Below are 26,534 nucleotides of genomic sequence, written 5' to 3' on the forward strand. Positions count from 1 at the left end.
TTTAAGCTTCGACAAAGCTTAAAGTAATTACTCAAGATATTTATCATTTAGGTACATATTTCAACATTAGTTCTGTTCTCTGTTGGAGCAGTGAAAAAAGCATTATAATGAGCTATCCAGCAGCATCCTGCATCTTTAGCATATTTAATGGCAAACACATTCTTATTTATTCTATTAGTTTTCACAAATGTGGAACTGTTCTCAATCATTAAAAATAAAGGAATAAGAGAAACCACTTGTTTGCAAAAAAAAGAGACACAGACAGCAAACTCTAACAATCTATTGCTCAATAGACTGATCAAGTTAGATCATTCCATGATCTGAAGGTGGCAGTGTTGGACTGGGGTGTATAAAGTTAAAAATCCCACACCAGGTTCTAGTCCAACAGGGTTTATTGGAAATACTAGCTTTCGAAGCACTGCTCCTTCATCAGGCGGTTGTGGACCATAAGACACAGAATTTATAGCAAAAGTATACTGCGGTGATGCAACTGAAATATATTGAAAAAGACTTGGATTGTTTGTTAAGTCTCTCATCTTTTAGAAACCATGTTGGTTTCAGTTCTTTCATGTATAAATCCTAGACCTTTAAGTTACATTCTCAAATGAACTTTAACAATAGGTGCCATGTTTCTTGCACATTCTGTCTTGCGAATTCTCTCTCTTGCGCTCGCTCTCTGTCTCACTCTTTCCCCTTCCCGCAAAAACTGCATGAATCCATGTAAGACTCTAAATCCCTTTTTTAGGAACAGAATCAATCTGAACATTGGGCCAGAGACAGCCTCACACAAGGCACCTCACACCTTCAATGCATTATCTGAGCTGACATGGCATCTATTGTTAAAGTTCACTTGAGAATGTAACTTTAAAACAAAGTTCTGAGATTTACACATGAAATAGCTGAAACCAACATGGTCATTCTAAAAGATGAGACTCTTAAACAATCCAGGTCTTTTTCAATATATAATTTCAGTTGCATCACACTGTAAACTTTTTGCTATAAATTCTGTGTCTTACGATCTTATACTCCATAACCACCTGATGAAGGAGCAGCACTCTGAAAACTACTGCTTCCAAATAAATGTGTTGTACTATAACTTGGTGTTGTGTGATTTTTTAACCTAGATCATCCTAGCTCTTTCATACCATCATTGGATCTTCATTAAATGAGGATTTTCAGGAATAGGTCAAAATAAGTCTTTTTTTTAGAAAAAGCAGCATGCTGCAAGATCAAGTTCTAATAGAACGTACACCACTTAGAGTTGATCAATATTCAACAAGAAAGAATTACCAACCATATAACCTTTGGCTGACAAAGTCTGACTCAATTATACTTTCTTTTAGTTATATATTGAAAAAGGAATTGCAGGATTAAGGAACTTGCTACAAGTTTACAATTTAGAACAGTACAGTACAGCCCTTCGGTCCTTGGTGTGTCAACCTTTTATCCAGTTATAAGATCAGACTAACCTACATACCCTTCATTGTACTATCTTTCATGGGCCTATCCAAGAATCACTTAAATGTCCCTAATGTGTCTGACTCTACTACTGCTGCTGGCAGTGCAGTCCACCACTCTAAAGAACCTACCTCTGACATCTCCCCTAAACCTTGCACCAATCACCTTAAAATTATGCCCCCTTGGGATAGCCATTACCACCCTGGGAAAAAATCTCAGGCCACAAAATCTCCCTCTGCCTCTCATCACCTTGTACACCTCTATCAAGTGACCTCTCCTTCTTTGCTCCAATGGTTTAAAATGGTGCTGTAATTTCAGAAATTCACAATGGTTTCATCCTGACTGGGGGGAGCAGTGGCTGAGTGGCCTGGCAGCTGAGCCTAAAATTTAGTTTGGGGAATTTATTCGGCACTGATCACACTCCAATTGGTTGAATAAAACCCACAGCCTTGAGAGCCTTGCTTAAGAAATATTCTCTAAGTAAGCTATGATTTGCAAATCTCATTAGCTGACCTTAGTGAGATCAAAGGGGTTCCATCGATATACTTGTGCTTCCTGAAAAGTCATTACTTGAATGTAGAAACTCCAGGACGGATAATTTCCAGTTGCAATAGAATTGTAGAGATCACGAATGGAATAGTCAGGGTCATCAGTCGTCAGCTGGCGAGCCTCCTCAACAGTAAGATTTTTGATGCCTTGATTTGTCTGTGAAAAGTCATTACTTTTTTTAAAATCCTATCAATTCAACGACATGCACATTGGGAAGTCATATTTTGTTTGCTTTCATATCCATTAAACGCAGTAACTGTCATGATTTAGATATGCAAACTAAAACTAACTACTTAGCAACAGGAATGATTATGTAGTTTTAGCTCAGTCAGTCCCCATTTCTTTGCCAGCTGTACTGATCTGAAGTAATTTCCAAAGAGTAATCTTAATCTAATTATCCCCAGATAAATAAAACTACTCCTTCATTACCCTTCGCCCAAACTAAACAAACATGCTACAGATGTAATGGTATGGAAAATCTATAGTTTATGTAGTATTTAATCATTGAGAAATTAGCACAGCTGCATTATGTATGTCATTAGAAATTACAGTATTTCTATTTTTTTGTGATTCGAGTTATGCAAGTCTGCACCCTAACCTGTCACCCAAAGTTATAACCACAAATCAGTAAGTTTTACTGTACCTTTAAATGGAATTTGCAATACACGGCCTCCTTTTTATCATTTACCAGCTTGAAAGTATGCGACCCATACCCATTCATATGACGATATCCATCAGGAATTCCACGATCGCTATACAGGAAGCTAACCTAGGATAGTGAAATACTGCATCTAAAAATATATCCTATGCACATCATAGCAGATTGAGCAGAGACTCAACTATGGGTCTCCTTTCCATCCTAATAATTGGCAAGGTGCAATCAGGACACCGACTGAGAAGGAGATTAAGTAAAAACATTGAAAAGCACCACATTGAATAATTCATCAGCAGAATGCCAGAAAACAGACTGCTCAGAATCCAGCTGATATGACAAAGATAGCAGCAAAGACAAACCTGAACAAAGTCAAAATGCCAGTTCTGAAAACCAAGAGTTAAGTGCAATGACTGAATAGGATTTAACACATTGGAGCTGCTAATTCTCACTTTCTACATACCATATGTGCAGTTCTGGAATTCAAAGGAAGGATGTGTTTGCGCTGGAGTGTGTGTGTGGAGAAGATTACCGGATGTTGCCTAGCCTGGGGAGGTTTAGTTATGAAGAGTGATTGTATAGATTGGTGCTGTTTTCCTTGGAGCAGAAGAGATCGAGGGGGAACATGTTTTTGGTGTATAAAGTTACTAGGATGACAGACAGGAATAAAATCTACACCTCCTGAGTAAGAGTTAAGGTAAGGGACAGGGATTAAAGAAGAGATGTGAGAATCCACTCCCCCCTCCCCCAAAGAGGACGGTGGGAATTTTGAACTCACTGGCACTAAAGGTGGCAGACACAGAAGCCCTCATAACAGTTAAGTATTTAGATGTGTACTTGCGATGCCAGGGCTATGAGTCAAGTGCAAGTAAATAGCACAGTTAAGTGGTTGTTTTTGACTACAGACTTGAAGGGCTGAAGAATCGCTTTCGGTGCTGTCGAGCTTATGATTACAACTTTTCTGTCAGAGAAGTTGACTTGGACTCAGCCCCTCAGCCTTAAGTTAACCGGAACTAAACTACACTCGTGTTGGAGAAGAAAGCAGGAAAGAGATTCCCCACCCCATGATCCCAGCATTCCACTTTTTACTAGCTTTCCAACATACAAAGCTACTTCAAAGATTCTCAGTGCTTTGAGAATTTTTCATTTTAATTCCAGTATTTCAAATAAGTTCAATGCAAGGTTGAGCAATGTTACCTCTTCTTTCAATTCAGCATTTTACAGCTTTCCAAACTCATTGGAGTTCATTAATTTCAAATTGTAATCTCTTCATTATCTTGTTTTCCTTTCTCTTTGCTAGTATGTCCTGCTTATTTGCTTTCAGAAAGCTTCCACTCACACCTTTAGTTATTGCTTTTTTTGTCCTAGTACCATCTCTTTGGCACCATGACAGCATTTGTCAGTCGCTCCGTTAGTTTAGCACAGACCTTCCAGTTTGTTCTTTCATCCCTCCATTTTCCCACCCTTCTGTCCTTTCATTTGGTCAAAACCATTACATTTCTGCTTCTTATGCCAAGTCACAGACCTCAAGCATTGCCAGTTTCACTTCCCATTGCTGCTGTCAGATTTGCTGAGTATTAATAAACTTTGTAATTTTATTTCAGATTTCCACGATTTTACGTTTTATAAACAAATTTAAAGTATGACAGTCATGAGCTATACAGCACTGAAACAGACCCTTCAGTCCAACTTCTTTGCGCTGACCGAATATCCCAAACTGATTTAGTCCCAAGTTGCCAACATTTTGAAATAGTGTAATTTCAAAACATTTTTCAGCTCTTGTAGCTTACTTATGACATGATCTCTCATTCCCTAATGCTTCTGAACATTTAAAGCAAAACAAAAAAAAGGGAAGCAAACAGGAAACTTCAAAAACTTATTAAGCTACTTTCAGAGGGAAAGCAAAGTAAACCACATACAGACCATCAAAATAAGCATGGATTTATATAAAACGGAAAGGAACATGCTTTGCTCAGGAAATATTAACTTCTAGACAAATTAACAAAAGCAATTTAAGTGCCCTCACTGTGCTGATTCCATCCAGGTAGTTCTCCTCTAATGCGCGTATTAAACGCAATTTGGCTATCAAGCGATTAGAGAATTGTGGACCATTTTATTTTAGAAAGAGAGATAACTCCTGTTTGCTGTTATGCAAATCCATTTCTGGCACTTACCCGAACAGCAAAAGACAGCCTAGTGATCCTGTCTGCAAAATGCAAATTCAGTCTGTTCAGCTGAAGCAGAAATGCAATTAGCTCTGCAAGCCTTGAAACTTAACTTGGAACTGTGAATTGTAGTCTATGTTTGGAAGGAACCTTATTTGAAACTGGGAGAGAATCTGGAGGTGGTCAGTCAGCTTGCGAGCTTTCTGGTGAAGAGCTCCGTGAAAGGTACAGTGCAGTATTCTGTGATTTTAGTGTCAAAGTGTTAAAAATACTGTATTATTACATTAAAATATGATTTAAATATTTACTTAGACAATGCTTCCATGTGTGTTTGGTTATTATTTTGTTTTGATTTTTGCTGATATTTTTGGCGCCTCACACCAACCCTGTTTTTCCCATTGTGATTTTCTATAATAATGATGCACAGGAACGCTTTAGAGGAGAACTACCTGTAGTTCTACCTGTACACAATAATTCCTACCATCCAACAGCTCACTATGTTTCAAGGACTGCCCAAATTCTCACCTGGTGAAGTGTCTCTGGACGAAGTGAAAAAAAATCCCAGGTCATGTCCGCATCCTTGAGGTGGGTTTGGGGGTTCCTCTTCTGGGTGTGGATAAATGAAGGAAACTGAAAATAGAAAGCGAGAGAAAGAGGAATATGAACATATGAATCACTTTGAACACGCAGCCATTTTATCAAACAGAAAATCATAAAAAACAAAATTTCAGATTTAATTTTTTGGATTTGTTACTATTATGTTCACATTTATAATGGAACCCAAGTTAGCCATTCTGATTCCATAGTTCAGCCAACAGGCTCCCAGTATTCCTTCAAAAATGGTTTTCTGGAATTGCTTTTCATCTGGCATCTTTTACCCAGTAAAAGATTTTGTTAATTTAAAATAACGTAACAAAACAAAAGTTACACATTTAATTGTTATAGTGAAATATATCTATTATTTAGACTATCCTTTTCCAGATATGTCTATCTGAAGACCTTTGCCTATCCCAGAAATCTGGGCTCGAGTTAATGTATTTTTCTACAGATATATCAGTTTGTCAGTGAATTACACATCAAACTCACTTTTCAGGGTACAAAAAAATGTTCAAGCAGCTGTCTCACAATATAAACTATTAATTTCCACCAAATCTGCTCCAAGGAAAGGCTAATTCCAAAAGCTTCAAAGTCAAATGATATGTTCTGAGAAAAAAAAATTGCATACCTTTTCAACTCTTCATTTTGAGTCCTGTGTATTTTAGAGAGTGCAAGAGAGATAATGTTCACACTCGTCAGGCAGGAATATAAATGCATTTTTCTCCATATTTTGACAATTGTCATAAGAAAAAGTTAAGATTGAAGACAGCCATGAAAGACAAGGACACATACAAGTTATGAACTAGGCCAGAACCCCTCAAAATATTTTAAGGAGGTAGCCTAGACTCTAGCTTTTTCTTATTTTAAAGGCAGACGTGAAGTGGGTGTTCCAGATATGATGCAGCCAGTCAAATCATTCTTTAGCAAAACAGAATTTATTTAAACACCCTGGATAAGTATCTCTTCTTCTCATACAATCTCACTCTCATATTGCCTTGCCAACTCCAAGAATCTCATTATCTCTCTCACTTTCTCCTATATACAACTTCTCTCTCTCAATCTCTGCTTGGTTCTGGTGTCTAAATGAACCAAGGTGACCTGGGGTGGGGGTGTGTGGGTGTGTGTGTGTGTGGGGGGGGGGGGGGGGGGAGGAAGAGGATGGGAGGAGTGAACTTAGCTCAAAAGATCAGTCTTGATCATATTGAACGACAGAGCATGTTTGAGAGACCGAATGGCCTACCCCTGGTCCTATCTTCAATGTTTCTATGGAATGTCTCCAGGGTGACTGACAAGACCCACGTTGGGTGGGACAAAAATACTGTGGGGACGACCAAAGAGGCTGTGACCCGATATGGCCAGCTTCAACAAGTGGGCAAGTCATTGGCAGATGGAATATAATGTGGAGAAATGTCCATGTGCAACATAGATTTCCAAAATAGCTCAGTGACAGATTCAAATCCCCTTTTCCTACCCAGTCCACACTTCCAATCCCAGGGAGGTTTCCTCCATGAGGGAGGGCAGGTTTCTGACTGAATATTATTACATTGCAACATGAAGATACTGAGCGTAAGAGTTTGCTACATCCAACCATAACCATTTACTTTGCTGTGTGGATTTGCAGGAACAACAGAAAAAGCAGAATGTTTCTGTGTAAAATGGTGAGAAACTCTGAAACATCCCTGTGGTGGTGGAGTTCATAACTCGGAGACATAGGCTTAGAGTGAGAGGGAAAGATGTAAATGAGATCGGAGGGGCAACTTTGTCACACAGTGAGTGGTTACCTTTATGGAACGAGATGCCACAGGAAGTGGTGGACATTAGTACGATTACAACATTTAAAAGGCATTTGGATGGGTATATGAATAGGAAGGGTTTGGAGGGATATGGGCTGGGTGCTGGCAGGTGGGACTAGATTGGGTTGGGGTATCTGGTCAACATGGATGAGTTGGACCAAAGGGTCTGCTTCCATGCTGTACACCTCTATGACTCTAATGATTCTATGACTACAGTTGAAATAAACAAAAGAAAGCGGAATTCCAAATAACAACCAACCCAACACAGCAACTTAACTAATTAACTGTTCCAATACTGTAACCCCTCATAAACCCATCCCATAGCAAAAAGGTAAATTCAAACAGATTCTTATGGGCGCGAGAGAGAGAGAACAACATCCAAGAGAGATTTCAGAAGACAGACTGAAGAATTCTTTATTGTAAGCTTGCAACTCTTCTAGATCCACATATCTTGTGCCTGCTACAGTTAAAACCAAACTAGAAAAAAACCTGAACTAGGAGAACTGGTCACTCCCCTTTCATTGCTAAATTAGACTCTGTCACCTTTGCCTTTAAGGCCTCTGTTCAAAAAAGGTCATTTTGTCCTTGGTTTTTAAAGTGACAACATTGTCACATACGACAGAGAAAGGAGAGGGGAGGAGAAGGAGGAGAGAGAAGCAGAATCAGAGAGGCAAACCATAAATGCAATAGTGATTAATAAATTTTACTTTCCACAAGTGCATTTTTCCATTATGTATTTTGTAATGGAAACCATACAAGTAAACCCTTTTCTTAGTGGCATCGCTGCTTAAGTTTGAATATAATTACAAGGCAATGACCTTAGTTATCTAACTGCCATTATAAATACATATCAGAATTACCCTCAAAAGGTAAACAAAATACTGTAAATGATAAATTTCACTCAATCGGGCAACCACTGCAAGAGACGTCAGCTTGCAGAGCTTATTTTCCCACTTGCTCACTTTCAAATCGAGATTTTCTAACTTTCAACAATATATCTTAATGCACCACCCAGTGCAACATATTCCCCTCCCTGTTGAGCTTAAGAAAATTTTCTGCTGAAAGGGAGACACCATATAGCATCTCCAGCTCTCTGAAAAATATTGATCGTGCTGTACAGCCCAATTAATATCACATCAATTTTAAAGGAAACTTCAAAAATTCTCTCTATATCTTGAAGTACACTGAACAGCCCAGATTCTGTAGTTAATGCAGAATGAAATGTGTCAGTCATTCATTACATTAACAAGTTCCTGAAACAGCCTCCCTCCATGGCTAAATGCCATGGAAACTGTGTGAAAACACGCCAACTTCATGTACATCCAAACAATCTGAAAGATTGAGACTTCACATAAAAGTTATATTTTCAGTACCATAGATGTTGTTCTTAAGCAATTATGATAAAAGCACACAGATAAAAGAGGGAAATAAAATCACATGAAAAATTGGGGCATCTCCTAATGATTATTGTAGTTATCTATCACTATCACACTGGAAACATTTCCCATATCATGTGTTTCAGTAATGAATTTCTTAGCAAGATACTGCTGGAAGCAAAATAACATCTTGATTTCGACATTTGAAAAACATTTTAACAGAAAATATTCTATTTACAGATTCATACAAAAGATTTTAGTAGTTTTATCTAAGATATATTCTATTTGAAAAGTTGGAGAAATGCATTCAAAGCATTATGAGAAGAATTATTTTTCCATAATATTCAACGGACTTGTTTTTCAAAGTGTCAACACAGACATTAAATGCCAATTTTCAGCAATCACTAACCAAGAGAGGGTCCCGGATGAAGAAGATGGGGGTGTTGTTACCAGTTAGATCCCAATTTCCATCCTCAGTGTAAAACTTACAAGCAAATCCTCGAGGGTCACGGACGGTGTCTGCAGAACCTGATTCACCACCTATAGATAGACAGACAGATCAATCAATCCAGTGATTGAATGTTACAATAACAGAATCTTTGGATATACAGATACTTCTCAAAAAGCATATTTTGGTAGCACAATTTAGTTATAATGTTGCTGAATAATTAGGGAATGGCACTTGAGAATGCTTCCCTCCGTTCACAATAGCACGATTCCAGCAGCGATCATTTCACACACTTCATTCCATGCATGCGCCACTGTCAGCACCAAGGTCTCTGTGCTATTTTGGGCATGCGCCGACATCGGCTCTCGTAGAGCATGAGAGGGGTACAGTACTACACACTGAGCAGCTTCATCTCAACAATTAAACTACTAATGAATACTCATTGCTCTCCCTCAAAGACAAGAATATTCTTGTATAATTCCTGCAGGACTGCATTACTCTTAAATATACCATTTGCCTCTAGTTTGTTCTTGTACCTACATATCACACAATCTAATCAGATTTTTTTTGCAAAACATGGAGGGGCATAGTGTCAAGAACATTAGCACACAGCATCTTGGTGATAAAATTGCAGGTGGTGAATGCTAAAGAAAGACTATGACACTGGAAGAGAAGCTAGACGCTATAAAGCATTTTGGGCATAGAGACAACGTGATACAGCTCACTTAACAGGAATAAGGGAGTCTACCTCACCCACCAAGCGAGGCAAATATGAAAAGATTAAAGCAAGTTGTACAGCTGGAACAAGTCTGAGTGCCAGCAAATCTAAGAGGTCACAGCCAAAGAAACTTGAGGAGATGGAGAGGCTAAGTGTTTGCATAGAAGATCTAACAAAAAAAGCAACTTGGGACAATTTCTCTCAACATAATATCTATTTATGAAAATCTAAAGAACAGTACTCAAAATCCTGCAGATATGCCTGGCTTTAGGAAATACTATGCATTCTATAACAAAGTGGTGAATCTACCTATGCAGATGAGAAGCTTGCGCTGGTGTATTTCCTCCCATTTAAAACAAAATTGATGAAGGCGGCTATACCTTAGGTCAAACCTTCAATTTGGATGTGACAGCTTTATACCAGAAGCAAAATGCCAGCAAGAATCTACATTTCTAACAATGAAGCACATGCTCCAGGCTTTGAGATGGCAAAGGATTCTCTCTGACTTTGCTGCTAGTTGCCAATGTTAGTGGAGACTTAAAACTTAAGCCTATGGTGGTGTACCAGTCTGCCAACCTCCAAGGAGAAAGGGAGGACTGCAGATGCTGGAGACTAGAGTTGAAAAATGGGATGCTAGAAAAACACAGCAGACCAGGCAGCATCCGAGGAGCAGGAGAATAGACGTTTCGGGCATAAGCCCTTCTTCAGGAATGAGGCCAACCTCCAAGCCTTGAAAGGTTACCCTAAGTCTACTCCAGGCATCCACTTCAGGTCAAGCAAAACAGGTTGACTGACAGGGCAATTTTTTTCTGAGCTTATTGATGATGTTCTGGAAGGTGCTTTTAAATAGTACTGCAAACAAAAAAAAATGTGGACTTTAAGGCTCTCCTTATCCAGGATAATGCACCAAGCCATTCTGCCACGATAGCACTACTGCTACCTCCAAACACAACCTCTCTCTCATTCAGCCCATTCACTAGGGTGCAATATCAGTTTTTAAAGATTATTTAAGATGCACATTCAAGAGGCTGATTGCAGCTACTGATGGGGATCAGGAGGACAGAGTTCTTCAATTTTTGAAGAGCTTAAACAGCAAGAATGCTATTGACATTATTGTAGAGGCCTGGGATGATATCAGTAAGGACTGCTGCATGCAGTTTCGCAGCAGCTTTAAAGAGGTGCTTCCAAATATCAAAGCAGGTTAGGTTTGAAGAAGTGAAAACTGAGGATGTTGAAGAGCTGCTTGAGTTCCACTCTCTACAGCTGATCTACAACAGCTAAGGGGAAATGGAAGTTGGAGATGAAAAAGATGAAGTCCAGGATGTAATACCATGACAGCCTTGCACTTCTCTTGTCTTCCATCCTGAGGGAATTTGAGAGGCAGCTGCAGCTCTTAGAGGACAATGATTACAACACAGAACACAGCAGGGTTGCAGTTCATTCAGTAAGTTATTATCTGGCACCCTGTGAACAACTTCTTCAATTCAGAAGTAGGGCGAAGCAGCAAAAACTGAATGTTTCTTGGGGGTTGGTTTAAAAAAAGACAGTCAGAAGACAATCAACCGCAGCCATTCACTTCTGCAACCAAAACTGCACCTAACAATAGTGATGATGATGATGACTCTGTCCCTGCATTAACAACATTTTTTTCAATGTTATCGTTACTTTTGATTCATTAATAAACGAGAGTTAGACTTTCATTCAGACTGTGCCATACTGTGTGCATTTGGCCTTTGGGTGATTTTTGAGTGATTGTGATTTTTGCTGGTCTATCCCCATGTCCGCTTTCTCCAGTCCCCATTACTTCTATTAAACAATTTTCTATTAAGCGAGGTTTCACTGGAAAGCAACTATAGTGTTATAGGAGAACTACCTGTGCACTGCACATCAACTGAAAATTGAAGTGAAATGATGATAGCAGATGCTTTCCAGACGAAATTCAAGGAAATGCTCATCTCTATAGTAGATGCATGACCATTGGTGACTTAAGTAGTCAATTTGTAATTGGCAACCCTTGACCTATTAGAACACAAGAATTCCTGATTTAAAGCAAGTCCTTTCTGCTGCCTTTAGTGGTCTCATCCTGGTTTGTTTCAAAGTTGTAAATTGCTTTCCTGATTCTTTGGAAGAAACGCTTGGATTTTAACTTGTCTCCATCAAAGCAATCTTGGTTCCTCCTGGATTGGGAAGCCAAATGTTTTCAATGCTTTTTTTCCTAAGACAGATTTCAATTGTTCTCACTGCTCTGCACTTACAGTTTTTTGGCTTGTGGATCTTTCCTTTTGGGTGATGGCAAGGATAAGCAAAAGTTCCAAGGCAATCATGGCAAAAGCATGTGTAAATGGTAGTGGTTCACTTCTGCTGGAATTCTTCACATAGCATGAACCCAACATTAATTATTTTCTATTGCAGCAGAAAAGCAGATTTGACTGCTTGACAGGACCCAAGCTCATAAGTACTGGTATGCCAATACAAGCTATAGATATATTACACATTAATGCCCAAGGTTGAATTTCAAACCAACAAACTAGTTCAAGACAACATTGCCTTCATTATCAACGATTGCCCACATCAAGAAAACTGTACTGAAATTTGTGGCATAAGCCATGTCAAAACATAACAATGTTAATCTTCTATGGTAAATACAGCATTTTCTGAACTCAGGATGCCCTACTCCTACAGCAGGTGAGTCCTAGTAGATAAAGTCAATAATGGAGGCCTCTGCCATTCTGAAACAACAAGCAGAGTTTAGAAACCTGGCTCTTTATCACTTCTTATTTAGCATGGCCTTTGCTGAGTGGACAACTACATTATTCCATGGTTTGTCATTGTATCCTATACTTCTTGTTGATATATTTTCACTTTTTTCTCAAAAGGGAAAAGTCAAGCTTTTTTTTTGAAAAGCAAGGTGTGCATTTCTGTTATTGTTGTGCTGACTTTAATTATTAAAACTATATACTTTGTAGGCCTGTAGATTTCTGCTGACATTTGTTTTAATATTCAGGAAACGATTTGTTGTGTTTGTAGAGTTGAGATGTTGCTGTACTTTAGAATATGCAATTTCTGTCTTTTGACAAAAAGAAAATGTCTACAAGAAACAAGGGAGGCTTTGTGATTTCAGATAAACAAATTAAGATGCTAATTCCTGAAGTGCAGCATAGATTTGCAGACAAATTGTTCATGTGATGTGCAGTCAGACGAAGATATCCAAATATCCAGCAAGTCTGCAGAATAAGGCACTGTTTTGGTTTTGACTATTTCTTCAAATTATATCTACTGATGTAAAAAGGAGTATAGTGAAGCTGTTTAGCTTATGAAATCGAAACTGTTCAGTATAATTTAACATATCAGTGAATAGCCTGTTGTAGAGTAACAGTATTGCAGAAAATTAGAAGTCAGAACTGTACCACAGAGGAACAGGCCCGTTGGCCACCATATCTGTGCTAACCACAATGCCATTCTAAACTAATCCAATTGCCTGTATATGCTCCATATCCCTCTATTGCCTGTCAACTCATGTGTGTCTGCCTAAATGCATCTTAAATGTTGCTTTACTAATTGTCAGGTCTTTGATTCATATGCAGGCAGCACCAAAAATCTTAGATTGAAATGCCAATCCATAAGAATGTATTAAATTTCTTTTTGATTCTTCCAGGTAACTAAGATACTAGCAGTTTAGATACTTTTAGAAGTTTAAAAATGGACCCACCCCCCCAACCAAACACTCCCCTCAATGCTAAGCGACAAGTCATGGAATAATATAAATTTTCCAGACAATAAGTTCCCAACACTTAGGCAAGATAAGAAGTGATAAAGTACAGACTCAAAAGGAACAGTACAATCAGAAAGTGCCTTTATTTTTGATTTATTCATTTGGGAACATGAGCATCACTGCCCTAAAACGTGCCAGCAATTTTATGCATGGTTTTGAACAACTGAATGGCTTGAGTGGACAACGTCCAGAATAAACTGAAATACAGCCAAGGCAAGTGATTTGTCACTGGCTCACAACACTGAATAAAGCAGTGCAAATTAACCTGATGTTTTTCAAACTTGTACATTAACAGCCTTAAAAAAAGTTTCCTTTAAGATGCAGTTAAGAATAAACCACATTCTGACTCACATATGCATCTGGCAAGGATGGCAGTTCTCAGAAGAATATTTATGAATTGGCTGGGTTTTCATGAGAAACCAAAAATATGGTATCCATTTATTGATCCAACTTCAACCTTTAAAATGAAACTGTAAACTCTCATTGGGGGATTTAAACTAATTTGATCTGGGATTATTCTTAGTCTCTCGATTACTTATTAAGTACCAGAATCATAATATTACAATCCACCATTTAATATCAAAAAGGAAGCTAGACAGATTTGATACCTTTGATATGGGGAAAACATTACTTACACACAACAAAAACAAAAAAAAGGAAGCAGACAAAATTGACCCCAAACCTAAAAAAGGAAGAGTAGGAACTCTTACCAACTGTTGAGAAGCGGACAGATGCAGATGTTCTCTTCCCAACTGGGTGAAATAATTTGGCTTTGCAGTACCTTGAAATATCATGGGTCACCTCAAAGAAGCCAAAGGCACCTAACAGAAAGGCAAAAAGACAGTCATAAGCTCTAACAGTCTCCTGTTTCATTTTCAAATTTCACTTCAGTCACCTTAATTATACCCGAATGTACACATTGTACATCGAAGGGTAACATATGCAACAATGTTCAAAGTTCAATGAACTAAAGCAGTGTGCAAGATCACATTAACGTACACGACTCAAAGGAACAGTATAATCACAGAGCCTTTATTTCTGATTTATTCATTTTGGTCACATAAGCATCACTGCCCTAAAAGGTGGCTGCATTTTATTCATCAGCTTTTGGCTTGAGTGGACAATGTTCAGAATAAACTGGAAATGCAGCCAAGGCAAGCAATTTGTCATGTGTTTCATTGTTCTACTCAAAGGACTTATACACTTATTGGTAAGGTCGTTGGAAGTGTTGCTGAACAAAAAGACCTTGGAGTGCAGGCTCATAGCTCCTTGAAAGTGGTGCCCCAGGAGGATAGGATAATGAACAAGGTATTTGGTATGCTTTCCTTTATTGGTCAGAGTATTGAATATAAAAGTTGTGAAGTCACTTTGCAGCTGTATAGGACATCGGTTAGGCCATTTTGCGATATTGCATGCAATTCTGGTCTCCCTCCTGTAGGAAGGATGTTCTGAAACTTGAAAGGATTCAGAAAAGGTTTACAAGGATGTTGCCAGGTTAGAGAATTTGAGCCATAAGGAGAGGCTGTTTTCCCTGGAGCATCGGACGCTGAGGGGTGACCTTGTCGAGGTTTATAAAGTCATAAGGGGTACAGTTGGTAAATAGATAAGGTCTTTTCCCGGAGGTGGAGGAGTCCAAAACTAGAGGGCATAGATTTAGGGTGAGAGCGTAAAAATTTTTTAAAAAGGACCCAAGGGACATTTTTTCATGTCGAGGTTGGTGAATATATGGGATGAGCTGCCAGAGGAAGGAGGAGGAGGCTGGTACAGTTACAGTATTAAAAAGGCATCTGGACAGGTATATGAATAGGAAGAGTTTAGAGGGATATAGGCCAAGTGCTGGCAAATAGAAATAGATTAATATAGGATATCTGGTCAGCATGAATGAGTTGGACCGAAGGGTCAATTTTCATCCTGTACATCTCTATGATTCTAAGAACCTAAGGTAATTTTGATTTACATGAAGATTAGCCAAATTAGATTGGCAAAAGTAGCCTTGAAGGTGTGTTGATAGTATGTGAAATCTGGGGATGTATTGTACTGATTTCCAAAAGGCATTTGATAGATGCCACAAAGGATATTGAGGAAAGCAAAAGATCATGGTATAGGGAGCAACATATTGGCATTCAAGAATGGGAATAGGGCTAATCCTGGGAATTAGACTAGTCAGTCTCACAGCTCTACTGGGTAGTGTACTGGTGAGGATTCTGAGACACAGGATTTATGATTACTTGGAAACCCATAGTTTCGTTAGAGATAGTCAGTACGGCTTTGAGAGGGGCAATTCATGCCTCACAAATCTTACTGAATGCTTGGAGGATGTGACGTACATGAATTTTAGCAAGGCATATGAGAAAGTTCCCCATGGTAACTCATTCGCAAAGTAAACAGGCATCAGATACAGGGAAACCTGGCTATCTGGATACAGAATTGGCTAGCCCATAGAAGACAGAAGGAGGTGGTAGATAAAAAGTATTCAGCCCGAAAATTGGTCAAGTATATTCCTGTCAGGGTGAAAGGGAATGCTGGTAGGTATAAGGAATGCTGGATGACTAAGGAAATGGAGGATTTGGTTAGGAAAAAGAAGGAAGCATATGTCAGGTATAGACAGGATAGATCAAGAGTATAAATGAAGTGCGAGTATACTTAAGAGGGAAATCAGAAGGGCAAAACGGGGATGTGAGATAGCTTTGGCAAATAGAATTAAGGAGAATCCAAAGGAATTTTACAAAATATATTAAAGGACAAAAGGGTAACTAGGGAGAGAATAGGACCCCTCAAAGATCAGCAAGGCAGCCTTTGTGTGGAGCCACAGAAAATGGGGGAGATACTAAATGAATATTTTGCATCAGTATTTACTGTGGAAAAGGATATGGAAGATATAGATGGTAGGGAAATGGATGGTGACATCTTGCAAAACATCCAGATTACAGAGGAGGAAGTGCTGGATGTCTTGAAGTGGTTTAAAGTGGATAGATCCCCAGGACCTGATCACGTGTACCCGAGAACGCTGTGGGAAGCTAGAGAAGTGATTGCTGGGCCTCTTGCTGAGATATTTGTATCATCGATTGTCACAGGTGAGGTGCTGGAAGACTGGAGGTTGGCAAGTGTGGTGCCACTGTTTAAGAAGGGCAGTAAAGACAAGCCAGGGAACTATAGACCAGTGAGCCCGACCTCGGTGGTGGGCAAGTTGTTGGAGGGTATCCTGAGGGACAGGATGTACATGTATTTGGAAAGGCAAGGACTGATTTAGGATAGTCAACATGGCTGTGCGCGTGGGAAATCGTGTCTCACAAACTTGATTGAGGTTTTTGAAGAAGTAACAAAGAAGATTGATGAGGGCAGAGCAGTAGATGTGATCTATATGGACTTCAGTAAGGCATTTGACAAGGTTCCCCATGGAAGACTGATTAGCAAGCTTAGATCTCATGGAATACAGGAAGAACTAGCAATTTGGATACAGTTTCCTCATTTCCCCCTCCCCCCAGTTCCAAATTTCCAGCTGAGCACTGTCCCCATGACTTATCCTACCTGCCTATTTTATTTTCCACCTAGCCACTCCACCCTCCTCTCTCCCACCCTACCCTATCACCTTCATCCCCTCCCCCACTCACCTATTGTACTCTATGCTATGTTCTCCCCACCCCTACCCTTCTCACTTATCTCTCCACCCTTCAGGCTCTCTGCCTGTATTCCTGATGAAGGGCTTTTGCCCGAAACGCCATTTTTACTGCTCCTCGGATGCTGCCTGAACTGCTGTGCTCTTCCAGCACCACTAATCCAGAACTGGCTCAAAGGTAGAAGACAGAGGGTGGTGGTGGAGGGTTGTTTTTCAAACTAGAGGCCTGTGACCAGTAGAGTGCCACAAGGATCAGTGCTGGGTCGTCTACTTTGTGTCATTTACATAATGTATTTGGATGCGTACATAAGAGGTACAGTTAGTAAATTTGCAGATGACACCAAAATTGGAGGTGCAGTGGACAGCGAAGAGAGTTACCTCAGATTACAACAGGATCTGGATCAGATGGGCCAATGGGCTGAGAAGTGGCAGATGGAGTTTAATTCAGATAAATGCAAGGTACTGTATTTTGGGAAAGCAAATCTTAGCAGGACTTCTACACTTAATGGTAAGGTCCTAGGGAGTGTTGCTGAACAAAGAGATGTTGGAGTGCACGTTCACAGCTCCTTGAAAGTGGAGTCGCAGGTAGATAGGATAGTGAAGGCAACGTTTGGTATGCTTTCCTTTATTGGTCAGAGTGTTGAGTACAGGAGTTGGGAGGTCATGTTGCAGCTGTACAGGACGTTGGTTAGACCACTGTTGGAATATTGCGTGCAAGTCTGGTCTCCTTCCTATCGGAAAGATGTTGTGAAACTTGAAAGGGTTCAGAAAGGATTTACGAGGATGTTGCCAGGGTTGGAGGATATGAGCTACAGGGAGAGGCTGAACTGGCTGGGGCTGTTTTCCTTGGAGCGTCAGAGGTTTACAAAATTATGAGGGGCATGGATAGGATAAACAGACAAAGTCTTTTCCCTGGGATCAGGGAGTCCAGAACAAGAGGGCATAGGTTTAGGGTGAGAGGGGAAAGATATAAAAGAGACCTAAAGGGGCAACTTTTTTCACACAGAGGGTGGTACGTGTATGGAATGAGCTGCCAGAGGATGTGGTGGAGACTGGTACAATTGCAACGTTTAAGAGGCATTTGGATGGGTATATGAATAGGAAGGGTTTGGAGGAATATGGGCCGGGTGCTGGCAGGTGGGACTGGATTGGGTTGGGATATCTGGTCGGCATGGACGGGTTGGACCGAAGGGTCTGTCTCCATGCTGTACATCTCTATGACCAGTGTTGTGCCGCAAGGATTGGTTCTGGGACCTCTGTCAGGTTTATAAAATTCTTGGATGAGGAAGTGGAAGGATAGGTTAGTAAGTTTGCCGATAACATGAAGATTGGAGTGGTAGATAGTATGAAGGGCTGTTCCTGAAGAAGGCTTACACCCAGAACGTCAACTTCTGCACCTCCTGATACTGCCAGGCTTGCTATGTTCTTCCAGCCTCCTGCCTATCTATTTAAGTTGCAATGGGACAGTGACATGATGAAGAACTGAGCTGATAAGTGGCAGATGGAGTTCAAGCTGGAGAAGTGTGAAGTGATCCACTTTGATAAACCTTTAAATTCTGAGAATAGTGTCATTACAACTGAGCCACTGCAACTCACTTCAGAACCCTGCAACTGAAATGACTACACTTTCATGATTTGATGTTGCAATACAGGTCTGATATCAAGAGCTGCAGAACTTCCAGCTCCTATGATGTGCATTAAATCTGTAGCAGTTAAAAAGCTCTAGTTAGATCTTGGGATCAAACTGATAGCCCTCACCAGAGGACAGTGAGCCCCCCACCAACTCAAACCAAGGATGGTGGACCCCCTGGTGTCCTGGGCCCAGGTCATTTTACCCAGATGTATCACCCTATTCCCTAGTCCCAGCAGCTATTTCAGGACATGCCCTTTCTGGATGAAAGCTGTGAGCTTCTGAAGTATTTAGACGGAGAAGAGATTACATCTGGTGTCTAAAAACAGACTAAATTAAATTTTCAAATATATATCCCATTCCCTTTGATAAGGGAAAATATATAGTGACTTGGTTTAAGACAATGGGTTGGAGAAGTGAGGATACAAGAGAGAACACGAGAAGGTAAATGTCTAAAGCCTCCCTTTATTGAGTCTGAAGTTCAGAAGTTCTTTATAAACATTAGCACCAAGCTACGTTTAGGATAGTAGTTCTATCAGGAATGTCCCAAATAGTGATCATCTTAAAAGGGAGCAGCTGGAGGCAAGTGGTCTAATGGAGGTTAAGATGATTAAAAGAGTGGATTGAAAATATTTCCTCTGTTGCCCAAGTTGTGTGGTCCTGGTGTCACTCCAAACCATGCAAGTGTAACAAGTCAAAGACAGCGTTGATCACCCTGGATCCACAAGTTGGTGTGTCCTTTTGGCTTATGTTGATAAGCGTTGCATCTTAATTAAGCTATTTCCATAGCTCCTAGACAGATTCAGACAGAAAATAGTGCAATAACGATGATCAAACAGATCCATGCATTTTCTTAAATTTCTTCATTGCAACTAAAGGTTGTCATTTTAGATGGACAAGTAAGTGAATTCATATTCTACCAGAGCTGACACTTGAATAATGCATGATCAATTTCCCCATTACTTGGATATCCAAGAGCTGCAGGTAAATTAGGCAGATTTCAGACATCATAAAATTGGTCAAAACATCAAATTCTTGGAAACCTGGCAACAGGGATCTGAGCCAGGATGGTGTGCTAGCTCTGCCATTCTTTGTCTTCATCATGTTGACACTTCCAAGGTCACACTCACAGCTCACCTCCATTTCTCTAAGGTGATGCCTTTTGCTGGCATTAATTGTAAAATTAAACTCTCAGCCCCGGTCCTAGAAACACTGCCTTAATATGCATTAATTAACACTGCACAGCTCGTTACAGATAATATGGTTTTGTAAAATCTAAATGTTTATTGCAGCTCACTTTTATATTTAAATATTACAATGACAGGTGCATTTCCTTGAACTAGTATCATATTATTAATTTACACAGTACATTATGCTTTCATCAGCATGTCATGCTTCAAGTGGCTAGAGTTAAGATGGAGTTTTAACTTGTACCCCCAGGTCACATTCTTTGATGGAGTTATCATAAAAGTACGCTGACATATTGATTGTGAAACATAGCTTTAATGAGAAAGCTAACATTCTGACATCTATTTTACCAATTTATTAGCCAAGGTTTCAACTGACCTGCGCCCTTTGCATGTACAACACGCTCAGGAATCCTTTCCCGGTCAAAGTGTGCCATCTCATCAAGATATATAGTGTCCTGCATAAGCATTGGCCCTCGAGGTCCAGCCGTAATGACATTTAGCTTGTCACCAATAGGTTGGCCACCTGCAGTAGTCAAGGTATCCACATTCTAAAAGAAATGACATAAAAATTACAAAACTCAAAAAAAAAGGGACAATTTATGGAGTTGGCTGTCTTAAGCCACTGAAAATGCACATTGAAAAGCACAGAAACTGAAGAAATCATCTTTTTCTGTCCACTCCACATTCGTAAAAACCTCACCATTGTACATCGAAGTCCAGGCACAAATATTTTAACTTTTCACTTTGTATTGATACAGGAGGTTGTGTTCCATCTAAAATAAGAAAAGCCTCAAAACCTCCAATTATCAGGTACAACAGTTCTGGCATCTGTTTCTGTGCATGTTCCAATTTATTATATTTCCAAAACTCTTGCTGCAAATCCAGAACATATTTGAATTGAATAGGGAGGCACAGTGGCTCAGTGATTAGCCCCGCTGCCTCACAGCACCAGGGGCCAGGTTCGATTCCAGCCTCGGGCGACTGTGTGGAGTTTGTACATTCTCCCATGTCCTCCAGGTGCTCTGGTTTCCTCCCATAGTCCAAAGATGTGCAGTTATGTTAAATGGTTAGGGGGAAAGTGGGTCTGGGTGGGTTACTCTTCGGAGGGTCAGTGTGGACTAGTTGAGCTGAAGGGCCTGTTTCCACACTATAGGGTATTAAAAAATCTTGTTCCAATTCTTCCAATCAGAATTCACTTCCATTAATGATAGAGATTTTTATCAACCTGTTCAGAACTTTTACGACATTCTTATGGAGCAAGTGTACTTGAACCTGGGTGTCACAGCCCAGAAGTAGGGATACGATCACCGCACCACAACAGCGCAAACAAATAGATAGAACTGGCCAAATGCAGTAGATGTGCGACTTTAACTTATTTTCCATTTCCTTTAAAACATCAATTATTGCCAACCAAATAAATTTTATTCTGAAACTTTGTCCCCCACAGACTACCGTCATAAGCCTGTTTTCCTATGGTTTTGGCTGGCAAAAAGAAAGTATATGTGCAGTGGCTTCTCCATCCATACATCACAGTAAAAGGTACAATTTCTCCAAAGGTGTGCCAAAGAATACTGGTGCCTCTTACGATTTATTAAGAACAGAAAATGCCAGTTAGTCTGACCTCAGTGGTGGGAAAGATGTTGGAGTCTATTATAAAAGGGTGAAATTACAACACATCTGGATAGTAGTAACAGGATAGGTCAGAGGCAGCATGGATTTATGAAGGGGAATTCATGCTTGACTAATCTTCTGAAATTTTTTGAGAACGTAACTCTGAAGATGGAGGAGGGAGATCCAGTAGATGTAGTGTACCTGGACTTTCAGAAAGTTTTTGATAAAGTCCCACACAGGAGGTTAGTGAGCAAAATTAAGGGTGCATAATATTGGGGACAAAGTACTAACTTGGATTGAAAGTTGGTTGGCTGATAGGAAACAAAGAGTAGTGATAAACGGCTCCATTTCGGAATGGCAGGCAGTGACCAGTGGAGTACCGCAGGGATCAGTGCTGGGACCGCAGCTTTTTACAATATATATTAATGATATAGAAGATGGTATTAGTAATAACATTAGCAAATTTGCTGGTGAAATGTAAAGAGGATGTTCGGAAGTTACAGGGTGACCTGGACAGGTTAGGTGAGTGGCAGATGCAGTTTAATGTGGATAAATGTATGGTTATCCACTTTGGTGGCAAGAACAGGAAGGCAGATTACTACCTAAATGGAATCAATTTAGGTAAAGGGGCAGTACAAAAAGAGGTCTGGGTGATCTTGTACACCAGACAATGAAGGCAAGCATGCAGGTACAGCAGGCAGTGAAGAAGGCTCATAGCATGCTGGGCTTCATAACAAGAGGGATTGAGTATAGAAGCAAAGAGGTTCTTCTGCAGCTGTACAGGGCCCTGGTGAGACCACACCTGGAGTATTGTGTGCAGTTCTCGTCTCCAAATTTGAGGAAAGACATTCTGGCTATTGAGGGAGTGCAGCGTAGGTTCATGAGATCAATTCCTGGAATGGCAGGATTACCTTATGCTGAAAGACTGGAGTGACTGGGCTTGTATACCCTTGAGTTTAGAAGACAGAGGGGATCTGATTGAGACATAAGATTATTAAAGGATTGGACACTCTGGAGGCAGGAAACATATTTCCGCTGATGGGCGAGTGCCGAACCAGAGCACACAGCTTAAAAATACGGGGTAGACCATTTAGGACAGAGATGAGGAGAAACTTCTTCATCCAGAGAGAGTGGTGGCTGTGTGGAATGCTCTGCCTCAAGGTTTATGGAGATAAGGCAGGAACAGGATACTGATTAAGGATGATCAGCCATGATCATATTGAATTGTGGTGCAGGCTCGAAGGGCAGAATGGCCTATTCCTGCACCTATTGTCTATTGTCACAAGATAGTTCACGCAGGATTTATAAAGAAATACTTGAGGGTTGACATTGAGGGCAAGACAAAAACTTAAACTAACATCTTACTCCCTTACAACTTTTTGTAAATCTGCTTATTTACACCCTTTAGCTTTCATTTTAGGAATTTATTTTCTTTTTAAAAACCAAAAGATTGCTGGGAACGTATCTCCTTCCAAATATACCTCTGCACTCAATAAAAACCTTATGAAGTGCCCCAGATTTTATCCTTCCATAAACAGATTAGTCAACACTATCTATAAATTTAATCATTATTTTTCTTGTGCACAACTTCTGTAAATATATTAGGGTTACAAAGTTTAAATATCTGTCAATTTTGTCTCGCACTGTCAAAGATTTGAGAACTTGAATATATAAATATTGTCAAAGTGTGGGGTCCTGGTCAGCAGCATCAACGGGCAGGAGAGTCAACATTTCAAGCATAACTATCGGGAATGAGGGGGGTGGCCCAAGGAGGCTGAGAATACGATAGGTAGTTGAAGTGTAAGAGTAGGGTGGAGTAGATAGGTGGGAGGAAAGATGGAAAGGTGAAGAGGGCTGTGTCGATGCGGAAGGTTGGATCTAGAATAAGGTGGGGGGAGGGGAAGTGAGGAAATTGGTTTGCTTATTTCCCCTCCTCTCATCTTATCCCAGATTCAATCTTCTAACTTGGCATGTTGCAATTGTCCATTTTAAATGGTAGTGGTAATATAAGCAATGCTGAAAAACAGAATCAGCAACCTAGCAAAATCAGAATTTTCGGAAATTTATAAGCCTGGATTTTTATAATCCTTGATATTTTTCTCTGGTTCATGAGCATCAGCCTCTACCAAGTTGATTTTGTATACTCCATGATCCAGACATTGCTTGGGCTGCCTGTTATTGGACAGGCTGAAGAGAAGTCACCAAACTCTGGGTCACTTTGCTGGATAAATGTGTCATACCATGACCACAGTTCAGAATACACAAATCCACTAAACATTAAATCAGGAAAGTGAACTGTGCTCAGTACACTGTCTATTTATAGTGAGAAATCTTGCTTTACTCTTGCACTATCAAAGATTTCTCCTTTGTTAATCTTTAACACAGGAATGATCCTTGAAACATATTCAGGGTCATACAGTCATTCCACACAAAAACAGGTTGTTATTTGGTCCAACTCATTTGCATTGACCAGACATCCCATCTGATCCAATCCCATTTGCCAACATTTGACCCATATCCCTCTAAACCCTTTTTATTCATATATCCATCCATGTGCCTTTTAAATTATGAAATCGTTCCCACTTCCACCATCTCACTTCATACATGCACCAACTTGTGCATGAAAAAGATAGGTCCTTTTTAAGTCTTTGCCCTCTCACCTTAAATCAATTTTCTCTAGTTTTGGACTTCCCTATCCTAGGAAAAAAGATTTGGTTATTTACTCTATCCATGCCCTTTATGATTTTATAAACCTCTACAAAAGGTTCATCTAAAGGAATAATCTTCCACAATGAAAATCCTGATTAGCAAGCCAATCATGGCCATAAAGCTAATCTTATCAAAGCCATTATACAGCTCCAAATTTTATCTGGAGGATGATTCTATAAAACAACACGAGTGTGGGGCACCCTCAATAAAGGGTCTTTTTGCCCTGCATCAATTTTCACATTTTGTAACATTAAAAATGAATTTGATAAGTGATCAGAGCAATTCCAAACACTTCAGTTTATACTTCCAAGAGACAAAAGGTAGGTTAGCTTTAGTTACAGAAGGCTTGTGGTACCAAACAAACAACAGGAGTCTTACAATTACATAGAGCTTAGATGAAATCAGAGGAGTAGTGTGCATGGTTTGGTCCTTACACCAAAAAGGATAAACTTGCTCTGGAGGAGAGAAGTGGTTTGTCCAAAGAGAGAATGTGTAGACCTACATTTCTTAGAATTTAGAAGAATTAAACAAGAAGCAGTCTAATTGAAATAGAACATTCTTCAGGGGTTGGGCAGGACTGAAGCCAAAAAAAAATTTCCCTGGCTGGGGAATATAGAACACAGTACTACGATCTCAGACCGAACGGGCAACCTTTCAATCAAAGGGTGGTGAGTGTACAGAAAGACAGCCAGAGAATGTGGAGGAGCCTGGTACAGCTGCAACATTTAAGAGGCATTTGGAATGGTATACGAATAGGAAGGGTTTGGAGGAATATGGGCCAGGTGCTGGCAGGTGAGACTAGATTGGATTGGGATATCTGGTCGGCATGGACAGGTTGGACCGAAGGGTCTGCTTCCATGCTGTACATCTGACTTTAATACGTCAATAATTAATTAATAGTTTAGAACACAGCAAGGAGAAATTTGCTGCAAAGAGTTGTGCATCTTGGAATTCTCTACCTCTGAAGACTGTGGATAGTCAAGATAGAAGTCTACAGATTTTTAGCTAATAAATTAGACATTTATGGGAATAATGCAGAAGGACAGACTGAAGGTAGAACGTGTTCTGCCAAATGCTGGAGCAGGGCTAATGGCATGCTCCAGGATCCATTTCTTAAACAAGATGCAATCCACAGATCAAAACTAAAAAAACACAACAGGGGATAAATCTGAAGCCTCTCGGGGCACCCAAAAACTGACACACCCAATTCATAATGGAGTTCATCTTTTAGATCGCTCGAAGGGCTTAAAACTTAAAAGAAGTTGCAACTGATGAGTCGGGTAAGACAACAAACACAGCCAATCGGTTCAGAGCAGGGCTCGTAGGCAGGGCCTACAAAAAAGAAAAACAAAGAAATCCGTTCAGCGTTTCCAAATGCAGAGAGATTTTGGACAATGACACTGGAATGGGACGTGGTGCAGGAATGTAAACACTGCATTGACCGACCTGCTCCGGTTATAGCTGCCTCAAGGAGATCTAGAATAAGAGATTTTGTTTTAAAAAAAAACTCACTTTGCAGCAAACGCACAAGCTTGGGGAGGGGGAGGAATTGGAGAGAAGGATATTGCTGGCCTTTTAACCCAAGTAAGCATGAAAGTCATAAGTTCAAGTGCATTGTCCCCCCTCCCATGTTAAGGCTATAAGAAGCGGTTAATAATAACAACAACAACAATAACAAATGAAGATTAAAAGATCGTGGAAAAGTGACACCACCCCCTCAAGGGGAGGGTGCTGGGTCTTCGAGAAACATCAGTGAACGAGGGTTTAATTCCCTCAGGCCGGGGGACAACATGGAAGCGTGCCCAGCCGCGCTCACCTTGTCGGTCTTCGTGCAGAGCCAGTTACGAAGCTGGTCACGAGCCGGATCCCTCGCGTCCGTCATGTTGAATGTCCAAGTACCGAGCTCGCGCTGCCACCCGCACGCTCACCTCTCCAGGAGAAAAACTCTCAATCCGGGACCGCTGGCCAACCGTCGCACCGCCGGCCCCGCCCACCGTCCACGCCCGCCGCTTATTGGATCACAAAGACGTCATTCAAACTTCACACCGCCCCTGCCTGGCGTCACCGGCTGATTGACACCCGCGCCCCCCCACCCCTAACAGACAGAGAGTCTCCAGAGCTCGGACTATTCATTGCATGTACTGCAAACACAAACAGGCCCATTGTGCCTGAATGCCCTTTGCTGGTGATTGTCATCTCTGTCCTCTCTGATTCTATATATCGTGTCCAGTTATCCATAGTAATCCCTAC

The 26,534-nt window shown here is 40.3% G+C and overlaps 1 protein-coding gene across 1 annotated transcript in view; it reads right to left on the reverse strand.

Annotated features, from left to right (window-relative positions):
• Positions 1–26,239, reverse strand: part of cat (catalase) — a 46,422-nt gene extending 20,183 nt beyond the window's left edge. Inside the window, exons 1-7 of the mRNA XM_060838737.1 lie at positions 26,101–26,239; positions 20,341–20,512; positions 14,239–14,349; positions 9,000–9,130; positions 5,350–5,454; positions 2,651–2,776; positions 1,972–2,163 (exon numbers count right to left, since the gene is read on the reverse strand). Coding sequence (XP_060694720.1) covers positions 1,972–2,163; positions 2,651–2,776; positions 5,350–5,454; positions 9,000–9,130; positions 14,239–14,349; positions 20,341–20,512; positions 26,101–26,166 — 903 coding nt within the window. The 5' untranslated portion in view covers positions 26,167–26,239. The remainder of the gene's footprint in view (positions 1–1,971; positions 2,164–2,650; positions 2,777–5,349; positions 5,455–8,999; positions 9,131–14,238; positions 14,350–20,340; positions 20,513–26,100) is intronic.
• Positions 26,240–26,534: the final 295 nt, after the last annotated feature.

Source organism: Hemiscyllium ocellatum, chromosome 18 (assembly GCF_020745735.1).
Source record: "Hemiscyllium ocellatum isolate sHemOce1 chromosome 18, sHemOce1.pat.X.cur, whole genome shotgun sequence".
NCBI lineage: Eukaryota > Metazoa > Chordata > Chondrichthyes > Orectolobiformes > Hemiscylliidae > Hemiscyllium > Hemiscyllium ocellatum.